Here is an 18724-nt window from a genome sequence, read left to right as displayed (position 1 = left end):
TCCACGGTTCCTTTCATACTTCCTCATCTCTGTGCTCTTCTTCATACTTTTCTCTCGGTGGGGGGGGGGGGGGGGGGGGGGGGTTGGGAGGGGTTGGCCTCCTCTTCACTCCAAACCACAGTTTGGTTGGTCAGAATTCCACCCATCTCTGCTCAGAGGATGCCAGCATGAGGAAGGCTTCCTGCGTACCCCTAGTCATTCTGTCCCTGTGTGAGTCTGGGCTTCTTTTTTTTTTTAATGTTTATTTTTTAGACAGAGAGAGAGAGAGAGAGTGCCTGTGAGCAGGGGAGGGAGGGAGGGAGGGAGGGAGGGGGGGAGAGAGAGAGAGAGAGAGAGAGAGAGAGAGAGAGAAAGAGAGAGAGAGAGAATCACTGGCAGCACAGAGCCCAAGGTAGGGCTCAGGTTCATGAACTGCGAGATCATGACCTGAGCCAAACTTGGATACTTAACCAACTGAGAGCCACCCAAGCACCCCACGTGCTACTTCTCCAAGGCAACTTCTTAGCCTTAGAGAGGTACCGGTCTTACCTGCCTCCAGAATGGGAACTCCAGAAGAAATTTTGTTTTATTTATTGCTATATCCCCAGCAGTTAGAATAGCACATAATAGTAGCCTCTTAACTTTTTTTTGAAAGCATGATTCTTGTCTACTAGATAGTGCACTCTTTGAGGACCTGTTACTGATTTATTCTATAGCTTCTATATTGCCTTTGTGAATTCAATGGGATGAACTATGGTGGACAAATTATGATCAAAGGATTCTGCTCAAGAAAGGGGAATTAAAAAATGCTGGGAGGCAGAAATGAGTCGGTGATGGGGAAGTTTTTCTCCATTTCACCCTTGAGATGACTGTGATGAGTTAACTCAAAACCCAGAAAAGCAGGTGAGACTGAGGGAAGCTATACAGCTATCACAGGAAATGGCTGTCACTTGGGTTTGGGCCTGTAGATGAATTAAGTTCGGTGGCTTACACCACACCCAAGAGTGACCCGGTTACCACCCACTATCAGGTTTGTTTGAGAAATGTTGTCTTGAAGTTGATGATTCATATTATTTCCAGGTGGATTCATAAGGTTGAGTCAATTATGTGACACAGACAGCAAAGGACCTATCCTGAAATGTCCATTTCTTTGTCTCCTGGAGTGCTTTTCACAACCTCTGGAGACCAGAGAATCAGCTTCTGAAGGCCCAGCCTCGGGCCAACACAGATGGTCCATAAATATTTGGTAAATAAATACCAAATGAGTGAATGAATGAACCAAAGAATAGATTGGAAGGATACAAAGCTCCTTTTGTGGTCTTCCACATTTGCACTGGTACCTTTCAACTATGCTTTTTAAAGAATAAATACAGATGCATTGAAGCGTTATGGAAGTCATACTAGTGTTCTGAGATTTTGAATTTTTCTTTATCAACTATTTGTGGGGGGTGGGGTGGGGGGGAGGTTTCTGCAAAATTTTCTGATATTCAGAAATGACTCTTCTACTTGAAAAGATTAGGGGTGCCTGGGTGGCTCGGGCGGTTAAGTGTTTGACTTTGGCTCAGGTCATAATCTCGTGGTTTGTGAGTTCAAACCCCATGTCAGGCTCAGTGCTGACAGCTCAGCGCCTGGAGCTTGCTTCAGATTCTGTGTCTCCCTCTCTCTGCCCCTGCCCAGCTCATGCTCTGTATGTCTGTCTCTCTCTCAAAAATAAACATTTAAAAATTAAAAAAAAAAGAAAGAAAAGAAAAGAAAAAGAAGATTAGAGGCATTTGGCCTAAGACGCTTTTGAAACCACTTCCAACAGAACTGTTTGACACCTTCTCGGGAGAGCTCCTTGTGAGAGTCACAAGCTCACTGCTGCCCTTTCTACTTTCAGATGGCCAAGAGAGTCTCCTGCCATGCTCTCTCGGAGCCAGTCACACAAAACAAATAGTCTTTATTGCATATACTCCCCCCCAGTTGTCTAGCCCAGATTGTGTTTCCTGATTACAACATTCTACTGTTACTTAAAGCTCAGGTCGGCACAATCACAATTTGACTGTTGTCCAAAAGCAACTTTTTTTTTTTTTAAGGAGGCTCCACACCCAGCATGGATCCCAATATGTGGCTTGAACTCACAACACTGAGATCAAGACCTGAGCTGAGATCAAGAGTTGGACGCTTAACTGTCTAAGCCACCCTTTTAGGGTGCCCCTAAAAGCAATTTTGGTCCTTAATCAATTGCCATAAATTTTACTATTAGATGAAGCACCAAATAACATGTAACATGTGTTTTAACTATGCCAAAATCTCATTGAAGATATGCCCTCTTCTAAAATACATTTCTCTGCAGAAATTAACAACAACAACAACAAAAATTAGTCCCTTTTCTTCACCATAGGGCTGATATATTTCACAGGGAGTGGGACAATTCAGCTTATTCTGCTTCCAAAGCAAGTTGTCAACTGTAAGTTACTCTACTAACCATTTGGTTTGAGCCGGACACTGACTTTTCTCCACCAGAAATCACTGTTTGATAAATCTCAACACCCTCTTCTGCCTGACCTGGCTTACATAAACCAGTGTCCAGCACCATAGCTAAGTGCCTTCCCCGATAAAAAATCTTTCCTTTGGGTTAAGCAAGAGGACCTATACTTATCTCAGAATTCTCAGCCAACAGGCAATTTCTGTGACATTTGGGTGACATTCTGTTGGAAGAGGTCACTTCAGGACTGTTGGGTGCCTATACTTCTTGAGAGAGGTCTCTGACAAAGCAAAAAGTCCATGGCTGTAACGTGGATAAAGACTGACCAGCAAATCTGCATCTATTATTATTTTTTAAATTCAGCAGTATTTCTTGACTGTGCCAGGAACAGGATGGTGCCAGAAACATCCACTCAGAGATAATTAAAACATAGTTCCTTTTTCTGAGGAGCCCATTGTCTAGCAGGGGACGTGAGTGTGTGTAAAGAATGGATGGTACATAGGAGATTACAATACAGGGACAACACTTCAGCAGGACTAAGTTCAAAATGACATGGAATCACTGAGTGGTATGAATAATTTCCAGGGGTGCTCGGGGAAGATACCACAGAGATTATTTTTGCAGAGCCTCGAACACGCAAAAGGAGTTTTCCAGGAGGACAAAGGTTAGCGAGTTGTGGATGACAAGGAGAAGATGAGTGTTCAAGGACAAAGAGAAGGCAAGGACAAAGACAAGCCTACGGAGAGCAGCCAGAGCCCAAGTGGGGATTGGCAGGTAAGAATGGACAAGTAGGCCACTGTCAGACTGGAGCCTTGGATGTCAAGCTAAGATCCCCATCAGATGGATCATGGAGGGTGACAGGATTAGGTCTGCTTAGGGAGGAAGAAGCCTTGGGGCAGTCAAATGGGAGGAGAATATGTCAGGAGTGGAGATCATTGTGAGGGAGTGGCTGTCCCAGAGGCTGATGGGAACAGGGTGGGCCAACCTGGGGCCCAGAGACCCAGAGATAAGCAGGTGCTACTTGTGCTGAAACCCAAAATCTCCTGGAGATTAACACCAGGGCGGTGGTCAGGGGGCCCAGATAAGCCCTTGGCCTTTGGAACCCCTCTCTAGGTTATTTTCGTTCAGAATTAAACACGTGGGGCACCAGCCGGTAGAGTGGGGTTTCCTCTCGGGCAGTCACCGGACAGCAACAGAGCACAAGTAAGCCCAGTGGAGCCCAGGACTCAGGCTGCCTGGGTTGGAATCCTGGCTCTGCTGTCAGCATCCTGCTAGATGGGGATCTACCTTGCAGGGTTAGTGTCAGAGTGAAAAGCTAATCCATGGGAAGTGCTTAGAATAGTGTGGAACACAGTGGGCTCTGGGCAAACGAATGCTCTATGGAATGAGCAGTTGGTCGATCGCACCACGTGAAATCAAAGTTGCTCTGGTCAGAAGGGTGCTCCCTTTCTCTGTCCATTCCTTGGAGGAAGGCCTGATAGAACTTTTCTACCAGCCTGAAAATTCGTGGACTCTCTCTATTCCTGGATTTAATTTCTACCTGTAATTCCTGAACCCAGGGAGTTCACGTAGGGTTAGCTGCCACCACCAGACCTGGCAGTCTCTGCGTAGGGTCTCTATTTCTCCAAAGACAGCAAAGTGCAAAAAAACCGAGGGGTACTCGGTGAGTCACCCACCACCTAAAGGCACTGGAAGGATAATCCAGCCCAGGGGCAAGCTCCCCAGCATCAGAAGCCGTGCTCAGTGTCCTGCAGATAGAGAGGGACAACTCTCAGAGATTCTCTGAATCTCACCTTCAGACACAGGCAGCCTGCTGTCCCAGGAGTAAAGGTTTAGAAAGAGAGGTTTCCCTAAGGGGGAAAAATACCCATCTGTCCAACGGAATAGGAAGCTGTCATCCTTTTCTGCCACGTGGAGTGGCCTGGAATAAAATTTGACCTCAATGGGACTGTTAGGAGGAATAAATGAGTTCATGCAAGTGAAGTACTTAGCACATATTAAGCATGCAATGAACCTTCACTTAGAGCTGTTATTTTTAGGCTGTAATCCCAATTCTTCTTATACCTATTAAAGTAGGTATGGTGTTCAGCGGGTTGAGTGTGTGCTCAGAACCTAATAAATCTACAGAACCGCAATAAAAAAAAATTCTCTCCGAGAAAATTCTCTGTATGTTCACATTTTCAGTAGACAAAAGATACTTCACACATTAGGACACACTATATAAATTATGTAAAAATTAATCCTTTCGAGTTTGGTTCAAGGTCACTGCTGTCATTTTAAAGCCTTACAATTTCTACTCAGCCAGATCCTGCAGGAATTCTAGCAGCGTTTGCTGACTTGGCATCCATCCATCATTGAGTGAAGTGTCGTGCGGTTGGGGATCTTTTCAGAGAAACCTAACAAGTGGGATTTTATCACAGCATTACTGGCCCCCCAAATTAACAAGACAGGGGCAGTTCTAGAAGCACTCTTTGACCTCCATTAATAAAGGTTAGCTGTTACATTAGGCAGACCAGTATACTCTGGGGAGTAACTAGTATCTTATTAAGTTATAAATACATTTAATGGCTTCAGTACTGGTTTCTTATTTTGGAATAGGAAGAAGAAAAAAATAGAACTCAAAATCATTAGAGTCTAAGGATCATGCCACTATTTTTTAGAGTGTAGATTTACCTACAATACTGCTTATGAATTACCTTGTTTTTATAGAGCCCGCATACTCCCTCAGAGGCCACGGGGACTCTCCTGTCATTGCAGCAACCCACAAGAAAGTGGTAGCTTATAAAATCCCATTACTTGGTTTTGACTCAAACTAGTCAGACCAGCTCAGAAGACAAACTTCCTTCCTCACTCTCAGTGCCCTTCTGGTTTCTCGTTAAGGGGGGAAAAAAAAAATGCCGTCTGCGCCCATCTTCCTTCACTGAACTCTAAACAGAACACGGACCGAGTTTTCTTATGAACACAAGACAGAGTTGGAAGGGCACAGGGCTCCCATCTTTCGCTTTCTGCACCGAGGACATGTCTAAAATCATTCGCCAAGTCATAGATGACTGCTACGTCAGGCTCGCGCTTACCTCATTTCCTGCGGCCGACCTGCTGGCTGGTCCACTGACTGCGGGCAAGTTCTAGAGCGGCGTACCCTCCGAGATGCCTGGGCGTGGAGACCGTCTCCAGGAGTGCGCCGGTGGTCTGGTGGGAAGCAGTCTCTGAATTGGCTGTGAGGAAATCTAAATAAACCGCACAGGTGTGACATGCTCCATCTGGGTTACACCCTCACACCCCACCCCCCTTCTGTTCCCAAATACAAACGAGCCACATCCCATCTTTTCCTTTCTCCCGACAAGGCGCGCGGTGCTTCTCATCTTCACAGCCCAGAGGCCTCTCCGCCCCTGTGGCAGCTGGTGTGGGGAAGCCTGCTTCCCAGGTGGGCCGGCCTGCGGGGGTCAGAGGGGTCACCAGGCCCCGGGGCCCGACCGTCTGCCCTCGGTCAGCACGGACCGACCGGGCCCACCTCAAAAAGGGCTAGCGATGGTTCTTCTGGACTTCTTCCCACACAGAGAATGGCTAAGCTAGCTGAGGCAATCTGTAGTTGGCTTTAAAATCAGCAATGGGGAGGGGAAAAAAAATCCCTCACAACAAACAGTGGTAACAGAAGGTTTGTGTGGGAAGACGGTTAAGTTTGGTCTAAAACAAGCAGTGTCTCTGGTAATGAGCTGTTGTTAGGAAATACGTGGGGCCCTCGGTGCCTGCAGCACTTTTAAAGAGCACTGTTGCTGTTTCTTGAGGCTTTTCTTAGGGAGGGGGGATGAGGGGGGAAAGGCCCGGCGAGGTGAGGGAGAGACCCAACTGCAGAGCATGGGGACATCTCAGAGCAGCGGAAAGAAGCATCTCCGAGTGTTGCAGCCGTGAAGTCCTCCATTTGCATCCGAGCTCCACTCTGCAGTCACTGTTCCACGTTTGGTAACAAATCTACCTTCTCTCAATCACAACAGGCTCACAGTGAAATGAGTGTGTCTAAGGCATCAGCCAGAGGCCTGGTGTGAAACAGCGGGCACACTCGGCTGGGGTGCCTGAGTTTCATAAGGGGACTATTTACAAAGGGCGTGGGCAGGTTAAGGGACTCGTATGAGGACAGCGAAGCTCCCGAGGGCTGGCAAAACAGGGAGTCAGGACCAGTCCTCGGCTTGCAAGGGACAAGGAGAGGATGTGGTTACCAAACCCTGAAGCTGCTAGACTGGAGCTACGGCCCTAGGCAGAGGAGCCCAGCCACTGTCAACCCACACCTGGCAGGAAGGAGCCAGGGGAGGGAATTCCCAGACTTCTCTCTCTGATCCGCCAGCCTCCTCCCAGAGTAGCCCTGGCGTACCCTGACCAGAAGACAGGACGGGTCTGCAGAGGCCAGCCTCCAGAGCGAGGCACACAGTAGGGAGGGGATCTGGAGAAGCCAACAGAATATCTAGCACATCTAAATTCCTGACAGAGCTGGGGGGGGGGGGGGTGGTTAAGATGAGATCAGCATCATAAATGCCTGGCACAGCAAATGCTCACTCACTACCCATTTGATCAGATTGTGCATTTGGCATTTACTTATCAAAAGGCCACAAAATAACTTTTATTCTCAGGTGGCAAAAGCCAGGATGAAAACAAAGACATGTGGTCATATAACCAGAGTGAAAAACAAAACTTTTACAAAGTTGACGGATAACATTTATTAAAACATGTCATACAAAAGGGCATGGTCTCTTCTATAAGAAGAAAATATTAAACAGTAACATTCAATTAAGTAAAACCATGCTGTACACTGAAGACAGCAATATATAAAGACAAAACTATTCAACTTTTGCAACACAGGCATAACATTTCACAAAATATCAATAAGATATGCACCTAATGATAATCTGTTTATCATCAAATGGTTTTGTGGTCTAAGAGTCACCTGACTTGCATAAATAAAGTAATTTTCTGGAAGAAACATTGGGAACCTCATAAAAGGAAAGAAGGCAGCAGCAACTGACATTATGACACAGGCTTCAAGCAACACTAAAACAAAAACAAACAAACAAAAAAAAAATGTCACATTTGCAAAATGTGTTCCAGCATCTTCCCATTGGGCACTATCAGTAGAGATTTGAAATAAGAAACAAGAAACATGTACCTTTAAATATGTAAGTAGCAAAGAAAAAACCCAAACAAACCCTGGTTTTACTGAACAAAGTTAGTCACCCATGAAAGCAATTAAATCACAAAATTAGTGTGGCACAGATGGGGGCTGGGGAAGGGGGTAAGTATGTTGCTTGTTTTCCAGCATTCCTAAATTATCAGAGACCTTTACAAACACAGACCCCTGGATTTGGTGTGGCGGAGTCCTCTCCACCCACCCAGAGGGCTGTGGCCAATCCTCCCCCCCCCACCCACCCGCCCCGCTCCAGGGCAAACTCGACTGGGCTGCTTTTGCTCTGCCCCCCACATCACTTCCCCAGCAGCTTGGGGATGTGCGTGCCTCTGCAGGAAGGGGCCACTGAGACCAAGCAGCTTTCCTAAACAGCTAGAAGTCAACATAGGGTCAGTTTCGTTCAGCAGATGACCATGAGAATGGAGAAGACCCTTTTGGGCAGACTCTTTGAAAGCAGTGGCATAAAGAAGGGATTAGAGGAAGGTGAGATCTAGAAATGAGAATCAACAGGCCGGGGCCCAGGAGCGCCTGGGGGTAACCCTCAACACTTGAGGGAAGGCTACCGCAGTCCTTCCTTAGACGGTGATCCCTACTTTACCAAGTGGATTGTTGTAATGTGTACACCTAAAATTAAAGGCATGGTATAAATACTAATATTAGATACCACTGGTGGTGCCTTGAAGCCCTTTCCCGCTGGGACTGGAGAAGAACCACAGTTAAGACTCAAAGTAGGGGACAAATACCTTGGTTGTAGGCCATTAACACGATCCCTGAAAGACTGTTTGGAAAATGTTACCCACAACTATCCAAACTCATTTGGAAGGATAAAGATTTTCTAAAGCTGTACTGAGGCTAAGGAGAGAGACTATCCAACCCAGAGTGGGCAGGAGAAAAAAGGTAGTAATACAGTATGATCTCCTAATCCTAAAAAGCAAAGTTTATAAAAATTCACTTTCACTATCCAAACTAAGGCAATCTCTTTTCCCCGCCTCTCTGAACATGGCCAGCATTTCCGATGCCCAACCATCTCACAGGGTCTGGCTGACCCGATTAGCAACCCTAATTTTAAAGGAAACCCCAACTACCATAAAAAACTTAAAACAGCAGGTGTGAGGAACTTACACTTTAAATTCTATACTTAGTTGATGTACATATAAGGATTTCAATAAAGGACACCTTTCTTCACAACACATTAAATAAGTCCCGGCACAACTGACTACTTGCAAAACTACCACCCAAGGGCTGCCCACCACTCCTGGCTAAACAAGAATTCTTCATCATTACTCATAACAAAGGTGCCGTGCTAATTTCAGCATAACTGAAGAACCATGACTTTTCTAGAACGTTTTTATTCTATCTCTCAGACTCTTCTCCCAAAACGTCCCAATGCTCATTTGAATACAATCTTTAATGGGAAACAGCACATCAAACCTTCCAAACAGGCAGAAAATGATTGGCTAATACCATGGGAGAGGGTGATGGGCTTTTGGCAGAACTAAACGGCTTCAATGCCTTAGTACTGAAATTAGTAGGAATAATAAAACAATTTCTCCTCACACACAATGGCCAGGATCATACCTAAAATCCATTGGCTTCTAACATGAAAAAATGAGAAGGAAAAATTGAACTTTGATTGTACAGTCTCCTCTATACACATCTGTCATGTATGCAGAGAAAGGACTGTTAACCGGTGAAGCTTCAACACCAAGAGAATATTAATGTGGCAAACAACCAAGAGGTAATATCTAGTTTCTAGATTAAAAAAATCAATATATATATATATTTATAATAAAGTTTTAAATACAAAGTGCTTTTTATATATCGAGAATGATACAGTGTTAATGAATAGATCCCTGTTTTGTAATGTTGATTACAAGAATTGACTGGTAAATAAGTACTTTCTTTCCCCTTTCCACATACTGTTCAACAAGTAAATGCCTTCCTTCGTGGTTGGAGCTTAAGGACCAGAGGCCATTGCCAGCAATCTCTATCGCATTAGAGCAAAGCCAAACTTCTGAAAAAAAATTTCACCTCAAATCCAGGAAAAGTTATTTTTTATTTTAAGGGGAAAAAAGTTTCCACTTGGAAGTAAAAGACCAGTAATTTATGGAAAAGTTGACATAATAGTAGCACCCTGTCCTACCCTGGTGAGAACTTCAGGTATATTACACAGCTTAAAAGCATCCTGAATATATGCTTCCTTTTTAACCTAAAACATCTGACTGAGCTGCAGAAAAGGTCTCAAGAATAGCTGCTTTTCTCGATGTCTTTTGGTACATACAGCTGTGTGGACTTGGAAATTTATGCAGCTTTATCTAGAATCCGGGAGCATGAATCTGTAGACTACTTTCTAAAATTAGGACTCCCTCTTTCCCCCTTTTAAAACACACTCCAGCACTCCTAAAGAACTGGCAGCATTAGCTCTATGTACCCCTCTGGGACTACCTCCCCTACCAGTGTATCTTCAAGACTCCTCTTTTCTTGGGCAGTTGTTTTTCCTGCCACTCAACATTCTGATACTCAGCAACTCTCGCTGACAGTTGGGGAGTTTCACTGGAGCACTCCATAAACTCCCTACGCTCACAGGTAACTCTCAGCAGTGACTCTTGGCTCCCTCCCACCAACTGTGGTCATGGACTGAACTCTTCAGGAAGCATCATAACCTAAGAGAGAAATGGCTGGAGCAGCCAGTATGGTACCATGGTCAGGGTCAAAGCAGGCTAGACGCCTACTAGCCACAGAGCAGATCCCACTGTGTGGATGCTATAATTACACAGGATTTGGGACAGCAAACCAATTAGAAATACCTATCTCTGGCACCCTAGAGAATTACAATTAGATACAATTGTCCAAACTAAATGTTAGTACTAAAATACAAAACTTTTTTGCCTTATCAAGAGTCTGAAACACATCGTGACAGTGGCGTCTTACAGAAACTGAAGCTTGTACCATAAGTTATTTGTTTCCTACTTAGAATGTCACCCTTTTAGCGTCTCCATAGTTTTTCATTAAAATACCCTCTAGAAAGAATAAAACCAGACAAGAGAGCTCTGTTAATCAATTTCGCATCCTAGGAATCACATTGTCTGTTAGCTTTTACAGAAGTAGCCTTTCATTCAGTGAAGCAGCTACTAAAACAAACCCACATTACCTAAGTATCTATAGTGAGAGCTAAGTAAAATGCCAACGTGACCTTGTAACGAGCGATCAAAATGTGCTGCCACCTGAAACAGAACTGGTGGGCTGGAGTCCAGTTCCAAGTGCAGATGTCTGTATCACCAAGTCCACCTGCCTCAATCACAACGGGCCTGAAGATTTACCTTGCCAGCTGGGAAGTGGGTTAACTTATCCCCATTACCCACTCCAGGCCTGGACAGGAACATACAAATTTGAGGAATTAGATTTTTAAATTGGCCTACTTAGAGCTGGTCTTGCAGAAATATCTCCCATTTTTTTTTAAGCTTCTCTCATAATAGCAAGCAGCACGCATCATCTGTGCCCAGATTTGCATAATTACCATAGTTTATTTTTGTGCCTGCCACTCAAGGGCCAGATCCTATTTTTAGTTAGCCTCAGTCGTATTCTGCTCAGCCTTTGCAGCTTCGTAGGACTTGGTACAAGAAGTCACATGCCTGTGGAAACTGTCCCTCCACATAAATCTCTTTGCGCAGATATTACACTCATAGGGCTTTATGCCCGTATGAATTTTCATGTGCCCCACGAGATGATGCTTCATTTTGAATTTCTTACCACAGACACCACAGCCATAAGGCCGAAGACCGAGGTGCATGCTCATGTGTCGATCTCTCTGACTCTTGTGAGTGAAACTCTTCCCACACTGACAAGGATACAGCTTGTCGGTGGCTGAGAATCCTAAATGGGAAGCTTCTTCTTTAATCCCTGTTACCATTTCAATATTCTCACTGTAGCCCGATGCCAGGGCAGCCTCCTGTCTGTGCCCGATGAGATTACCGTCTGACCTCTCTCCAGAAAACTCTTCCATGGAAGAGCCGTAGAAATCCACCTGCTCATCATAATTGCTTTCATCGGCCTGTTCGTCAAACTCCGCTTCTACTTTTTTCTCCCCGATGTGAAAGTCTTCCTCCACTCCCGAAGGCTGGACCGAGTGCTCCGTCTGCATGGTGTTGACAGACTCAGTGACCTGGTGCTCATCGTAGGGCGCGTGCACATCCATGCCCTCACATGCCTGGTCAAAGCGCTCGGGCTTCACGTGGATCCAGCGCTTGTGCGCCATTATGCTGGGCTTGCTGTACATGGGCCGGGTGTAGTGGAACTCGGCGCTGTCGCTGGCCCCCTCCTCGCCGTCCTGGCTCGCCATTTCCGTGCTCAGCCGGTCATGCTCTGTGGACGAGTTGCTGGGAAGGTATTCGTGCTCAGTGAGTTGAGATGACAGCTCGTCTTTGGTGCTCTCCTCTTCATTCTCTCCGTCCCTCAGTTCTTGGGCTTTGGGGAAATCAGCGTGGCCCCCAGAGCCCAGCTCAAAGCTCTCGACCAGGCCATTATAATTACTGCTGCTAGGAGACTGGTGGTCACTGCCATGGTTTAGCTTCTGACAAAGAACCGTAGGGTTTCCCTCTAAAACCTCAGTGCATTTGTCTACCACATGCCACATCTGGAGGAAGCTTGCTGCTGTTAAGTAACTAACAATTTCTGGAGCAGGCATGACTAGACGTCCCGTATAACTAGATAGGAGAATGTTCTCAAACACTCTTGGGTTCATCACATCAGGTAAAACAATCCTCCTGCTATTTTTCAGGAGTACCTGGTCACAGAAGTAGGGTGAACTGGCAGCAAGAACAGCTTTGTGTGCCCGGAAAATGTGGCCTTGGACAACAATGGAGACATCACATAATTGTCCTTGCTGGCGCTGCTGGTTCAGTTTCTGCAGAATGGTGCTGGAAAAATCAGGAAATTCTACTCGAAAAGAGTTTGTTCCAGGCTCCATTTCATCACAAATCTTGTTCAGTGCTACAAGAGAAAGAAAAACGAGTGCTAATTCCAGCCCAAAGAGACGCTTATTGATCACTAAGAAAACTAAGACAAGTTCCACAGTTCCATAGAGTCCCCTTGCTTGTGGGCATTAGTGGGTGGAGCATTCATCCCCCAGAGCAAAGCCTGCAGGTGCGGGGGTGCCAGGAACGACCCGCTACTCTTCCTGGTATTAACTCTTGATTTTGCCTATGTCTATGAATGAGAATAGAATTCAGAGATGTGCTTTGTAAGCTGTACAAATCTCCTGAATAAAACAAAGTACATATTTCTAGTCAAGACAAACATGATGCCTGTGCAAGCAGTAGAATTTTTAAGAGACCTCCGATTTAATCCACATTTGCCAAGGTGGGGTGAGGAAGTGAGGATGGAATTGTTGGAAGAAGGAAAGACTTGTGTAAAGTTTCTGAGACTAGAATGAACTCAGCCAGTGCAAGGAACTGAAAGGAGACCATTAGCCTAAAATCCAGTGTAGGAGTGAGGGGAAAGGGAGCTGAAGTGGTCAGAACAATCTTGCCTTTGGTCCTTCAGCACCACAGGTGCAAACTCACTGAAGTCCCAAACAATGTGACTTTCTTTAGTTGCCAGCAGAATTTTAGCCCTTTTAGGAGATTCTGACGTGAAGCAGAATGAAGCGGTAAGTAAGGCAAGGTATTCCTTCTATCTGATGGTTTCCAAATTGTTTACAGACCAAAGAGCATACTAAATATTGTCCCTGTTACTGAATGACCTCAATCCGAAGATAAAGTTATAACAAAGAATAAAGGATTGCCTGTGTTGTTACTGTAAATATATTTAGTGGGGTAGTCAAGCATTAGAGAAGCTAACAGCAGCAATCCACAAGATAAACTCTGTCAGACACCTACTCATGCCCCATAATTCCACAGTAAATTAAAATAAACCAGTAAACCCAAGAGATTTATTGGCACTATCCATCATCTGGCTCTAAAACTATATCCAAACATTGCTAAATGCCAGGTTTTCTAAGTATGAGATTAAAACCAAACCAAAACCAAAACCCAGGGGCTCTGGGTGGCTCAGTCGGATGGGCGTCCGACTTCGACTAAGGTCATGATCTCACAGTTCGTGAGTTCAAGCCCCACATTGGGCTCACTGCTGTCAGCGCAGACCATGCTTCAGATCCTCTGCCCCCCTCTCTTTGCCCCTCCCCCACTTGTCTTCTCTCAAAAATAAATAAAAAACATTTAAAAAACCCCAAAAACCCAAAGATTGAAAGTCATCTTTGAGAGATAGGGAGAAAGACCAAGAAAAGAAACTAATGTTTCTTGAGTCGGTACTGTGTAGCAGGGACTGTACTCCTTTTTTCCACTTTATAATGACTGCAAATATAGAGATCAATATTCTCAGGTTCAGTAACTCAGGTTCAAGTAACTCAGGTTCAAGTAACTTTACCAAGGTTAAAATAAGAGCTAATTTTTATTAATGTTTATTTATTTTTGAGACAGAGAGAGACAGAGCATGAACAGGGGAAGGTCAGAGAGAGGGAGACACAGAATCTGAAGCAGGCTCCAGGCTCTGAGCTGTCAGCACAGAGCTGGACGCGGGGCTCAAACTCATGGACCGTGAGATCATGCATGACCTGAGCCGAAGTCTGACGCTTAACCGACTGAGCCACCCAGGCACCCCAGAGCTAATTTTTATGAGATTGGGCTGTGATTCTAGGTCTTCATCACTTCAAAGCCTATCCTATTTTTCCTATAACATCATTCTCCCTCTTCTAGGAAGATAACAAAATACCAGATAAGTCAATAATAATTTTAAGAGGTAAGATAGTGTTTTTAGAAATAAGTATTAATTTATGGTTTATACCTCTTAAAACATTTCATAGTAATTTAAAACAAAAATAGGGGCACCTGGGTGGCTCAGTCAGTTGAGGGTCCGACTTTGGCTCAGGTCATGATCTTGCGGTTCATGAGTTTGAGCCCTACATCCAGCTCGCTGTCAGTGCAGAGCCTGCTTAGGATCCTCTGTCCTCGTCTCTCTGCCATCTGGAGCTTGTGCTCTCTCTCTCTCACTTTCTCATTAGCACAAAAAGAACTCAATGCTGTTTAATGACTATATAGTTCCTATTATATGGACTTACCATAATTTAAGCAGCTCTCTTATAGAATTTCAATTGTCTAGGCTTTTGAAATTATGAGGAATGCTATGATAAATACACAATGTAATTATACTGTGCATAACTATCTTGGCGTATCTTTGGAAACATCTATAGGGTAAATTCTATCAGCGGAATTGCTGGGTCAAAGGACTGTGCATTTGACATTTTGATGTGTATTACAAAGCTACTTTCCAGAAAGGTTGCACCAAGTCACACTCCTATCAACAGTAAATAACACTCCACACCCTTAACAATTCTGGACGTTATCAAACAAGAAAAAAAAAGTTTGCAAGCCTCCTAAGCAAATAATCCATGATTCATTATTATTTAGATCAACATTTATTTAATTATGAATGAGAACGATATTCTTTATTCATGTTTACTGGTCATGTGTTTTTCCTATAAGTTATCAGTTATAGTCTTTGTTCAAATAAATTGGGCAATTCATCTTATTGATTTTTAGTTTTTTATAAATGTAAGAAATTAACTTTGAAATTTATATAAATTACCCAGTCTTTGCTTTTATGGCTCTAGGGTTTTGTGTTAGACATAGAAAGGCATCCCCAACTCCAAGATTATTTTAAATAAATAAAAAGATTTAGTTTTTTTCCCCGGTACCACTTTTTTTTTTTTTTTTTTTTAAGTAATTAATTTATTTTGAGGGAGCAAGAGCAGGGGAGGGGCAGACAGAGAGAAGGAGAGAGACAGAGAATCCCAAGCAGGCCTGATGCGGGGCTTGACTCACAAAATATGAGATCATGACCCGAACCAAAATCAAGAATTGGACACTTGACTGAGCTACCCGGCCAGGTGCCCCTCCCTGGTAGCATTTTTTTTTTTTTTAAAGCTTTTAAATGTTTAATACACAAAGAGTTTGTTTTGGCATAAGGAGTAAGGTTGGAATCCAGCCCTTTTCCCTCCAAAATGTCTAGCCTATTTTCCAACACTATTATTGAATATTAATCTTCTCATCAAGATTTCAAATAATGTTGTGGAACGTTAAATGACTGAGAACAACACTTTTAAAAACAACTCTATAAAAATAAATGTCATAAGTGATAACAGAGAAAATGGTGGAGTAGGAAGCTCTCGGGATCAGTCCCACCATCAAAACAACCAGTAAGCTGCTGAAGGATCAGAATCAACTATTTGAGAACTCTGGAATCTGATCAGACACTTGTAGCAACCAAGGCAATGCCTGCTGAAGAGAGAGGCTGCTGAACCTCACTAGCAGTGCTGCCCGCACAAACCAGCTATAACCCCCACTCCCCACCCCCGACCCACTCCTAGAGTGGCTGGCTCGTGGCAGGGAGGACAACAAGGAATATGTCCGCCAAAAACTGGGGCATTTACATTCTGGCCAGTATGGTGGATCCATGCAGCTTTGTTCTGGCCCTCTCAGGCAGCAGTGGCTTCCCCAGCAGCACTGAGCATAATTGGTTTGTTTTTTTTTTTTTTTGATCATAAGATTTCAAAAGACAAACATGCTCCCCTCCCTCCCACCCCCGAGCCTGGGTCAAAGTATTTAAGGAAGTCTGTCAGGTCACAGGCTGACCACACAGATAAAACAACAGAAACTTCAGTGACCACATGCAACAAGGGATACAGACTTGGCAAAAATAGCTTGGAAAAACTGTCATGCAAACTGACAACTGCAGCCCTCAACAAGTAACAAAAGAAATCCCATAGGATGGGAAGGATCTAATTTCAAGAGTTACCATATTTGAATACTTAAAATGTTCTAGTTCTCAACCAAAAATTACAAAGTATAAAGAGATGCATTCACAAGGAAAAGAATATTAGAAACTATACTTGGGGGATTCTCGACATTGGAATTACTAGTCATACTAAAGTAAATCAATTATCTTACATATGCTCAAATTGCTTAAAACACACGCGTGCGCGCACACACACACGAAAAACCCCGCTATGGACAAAAACTAAAGGAAATCGGGAGAATAATGTCAGTAAAGAGACAGAAATTATAAAAAGGAACCAAACAGAAATTCTGGAGCTGAGAAGAATAGCTGAAGCCCTAACCGCCCCTCAAAACCCTAGAATGTGACGGTATTTGTATATGAGGCCTTTAAACAGGTCATTAAAATAGAGTTATTAGGGTGGGCCCTAATCCAATCTGACTAGTGTTCTTGTAAGAAATTAAATTTGGACACACAGCAGCATCTAGGGGGTACACAATGTGAAGACACAGTGAAAAGGTGGCCATCTGCAAGCTGAGGAGAAAGGCCTCAGGATAAACCAAATCTACAGACACCATGATCTTGCTCTTCTAGCCTCTAGAATTGTGAGAAAAAAAAAAAATCCTGTTATTTAAGCCACCTAGTCTGTGGTGTTTTGTTTGAAAGACACAGGAAACCAATACAAGTTGAAGTAAAAAGTCCGCAAGAGGAGTTCAATGGCAGATTTAAAATAGGCAGAAGAAAAAAAAGTCACCAAACTCAAAGACAAGGCAATTGAAATTATTGAGTCAGAGGAGTGGTGAGAAAAATGAAGAGAAATGAACACTGTGTGAGGTAACTGTGGGACATCATTAAATGTACCAAATGCACACCATGGGAGTCTCAAAGAGTAGAAAAGGTATTAAAAGAAATACTGGTAGAAAACTTCCCAAACTGGATAAAAGAGAAACCTATACATCCAGGAAGCTCAACAAACTCCAAGCAGGATAAAACGAAAGAGATCCACATTAGACACATTGTAAGTTAAACAGTAAGTAGAAAGTCAAAGACAAGGGAGCTGAACGCAGTAAGAAGGAAATGCCTCATCACATGAGAGACATCTTCAATTAAGATTCACACCTTAAAAAAAAACACACAGGTCAGAAAGTAGTAGTATGGCATATTTAAAATGCTAGAAGAAAAAACTGTCAACCGATAATTCTGTATCTGGCAAAACTACCTTTTCTTGAATGAAGGAGAAATTAAGACACTCCCAGATAAACAAAAGGTAAGGGTATTCATTACCAGAACTTTTCTTTTTTTACGTTTATTGATTATTGAGAGACAGAGAGACACAGAGCATGAGCGGGGGAGGGGCTGAGAGATGGAGAAGACACAGAATTCTGAAGCAGGCTCCAGGCTTCGAGCTGTTAGCACAGAGCCCGACGTGGAGCTCGAACTCACAAACTGCAAGATCATGACCTGAGCCGAAATCGGATGCTCAATCGACTGAGCCACCCAGGTGCCCCATTCATTACCAGAACTTTTCTACAAGAAATGATAAAAAGGGATCCTTCAAGCTGAGATAAAAGAATACTAGGTAAGGGCGCCTGGGTGGCTCAGTCGGTTAAGCATCCGACTTGAGCTCACTCAGGTCATGATCTCCGTGGGTTCGGGCCCTGCATCGGGCTCTGTGCTGACACCTCACAGCCTGGAGCCTGCTTCAAGTGCTCTGTGTTTCCCTCTTTCTCTGTTCCTCCCCTGCTTGCACTCTGTCTCTTTTTGTCTCTCAAAAATAATAAATGAATATTAAAAAAAAAAAGAATACTAGGTAGTAATTCAATGGCATATGAAGGAATAAAGACCAATGATAAAGGTTAACAACATAAACATAAAAGCTGTTATTATTTTGACTTATAACTTTTTTCCTGTATGCTTGAAAATGCAAATCCATAAAACAATACTTATAAATCAACATAAATAGGCAATGTATGAAGATGTAATCCATGACAATAACAAAATGAAGGGAAAGGGATGGAGGTGTAAGGAACAGTTTAAGAGATTAATTGTAAATCTCAATGTAACTACTAAGAAAATAATAATATACATGAAAAGGAATGAAAGGAATCAAAATGGCATGCCAGAAAAGAATAAATGCTTTATTTTTTTAATAAATGTTTTTAAAAGGTAGTAATGGAGAAATTGAGAAACAAAAAACATACAAGGTATACAGAAAACAGCTAAATGGTAGAAGTAAATCCTTCCTCACCAGTACTTAAATGTAAATGGATTAAACT

The 18724-nt window shown here is 43.5% G+C and overlaps 2 protein-coding genes across 5 annotated transcripts in view; both read right to left on the bottom strand.

Annotated features, from left to right (window-relative positions):
* Window positions 1-5820, bottom strand: part of ZBTB34 (zinc finger and BTB domain containing 34) — a 45836-nt gene extending 40016 nt beyond the window's left edge. The window contains exon 1 of the mRNA XM_019421106.2: window positions 5521-5820. Within this exon, the coding sequence (XP_019276651.2) occupies window positions 5521-5699 (179 nt within the window). The 5' untranslated portion in view covers window positions 5700-5820. The remainder of the gene's footprint in view (window positions 1-5520) is intronic.
* Window positions 5821-8948: 3128 nt separating this feature from the next.
* Window positions 8949-18724, bottom strand: part of ZBTB43 (zinc finger and BTB domain containing 43) — a 21588-nt gene continuing 11812 nt past the window's right edge. For all 4 annotated transcript variants that reach the window (XM_019421122.2, XM_019421120.2, XM_019421123.2 and 1 more), the window contains one exon: window positions 8949-12608. In XM_019421122.2, coding sequence (XP_019276667.1) covers window positions 11182-12585 — 1404 coding nt within the window. In that variant the 5' untranslated portion in view covers window positions 12586-12608 and the 3' untranslated portion in view covers window positions 8949-11181. The remainder of the gene's footprint in view (window positions 12609-18724) is intronic.

Source organism: Panthera pardus, unplaced genomic scaffold (genome assembly GCF_024362965.1).
Source record: "Panthera pardus isolate Hobbes unplaced genomic scaffold, ASM2436296v1 HiC_scaffold_20, whole genome shotgun sequence".
NCBI classification, from domain to species: Eukaryota; Metazoa; Chordata; class Mammalia; order Carnivora; family Felidae; genus Panthera; species Panthera pardus.
Note: the sequence above shows the minus strand (reverse complement) of the source record. Positions and strands in the feature narration are given on the sequence as shown.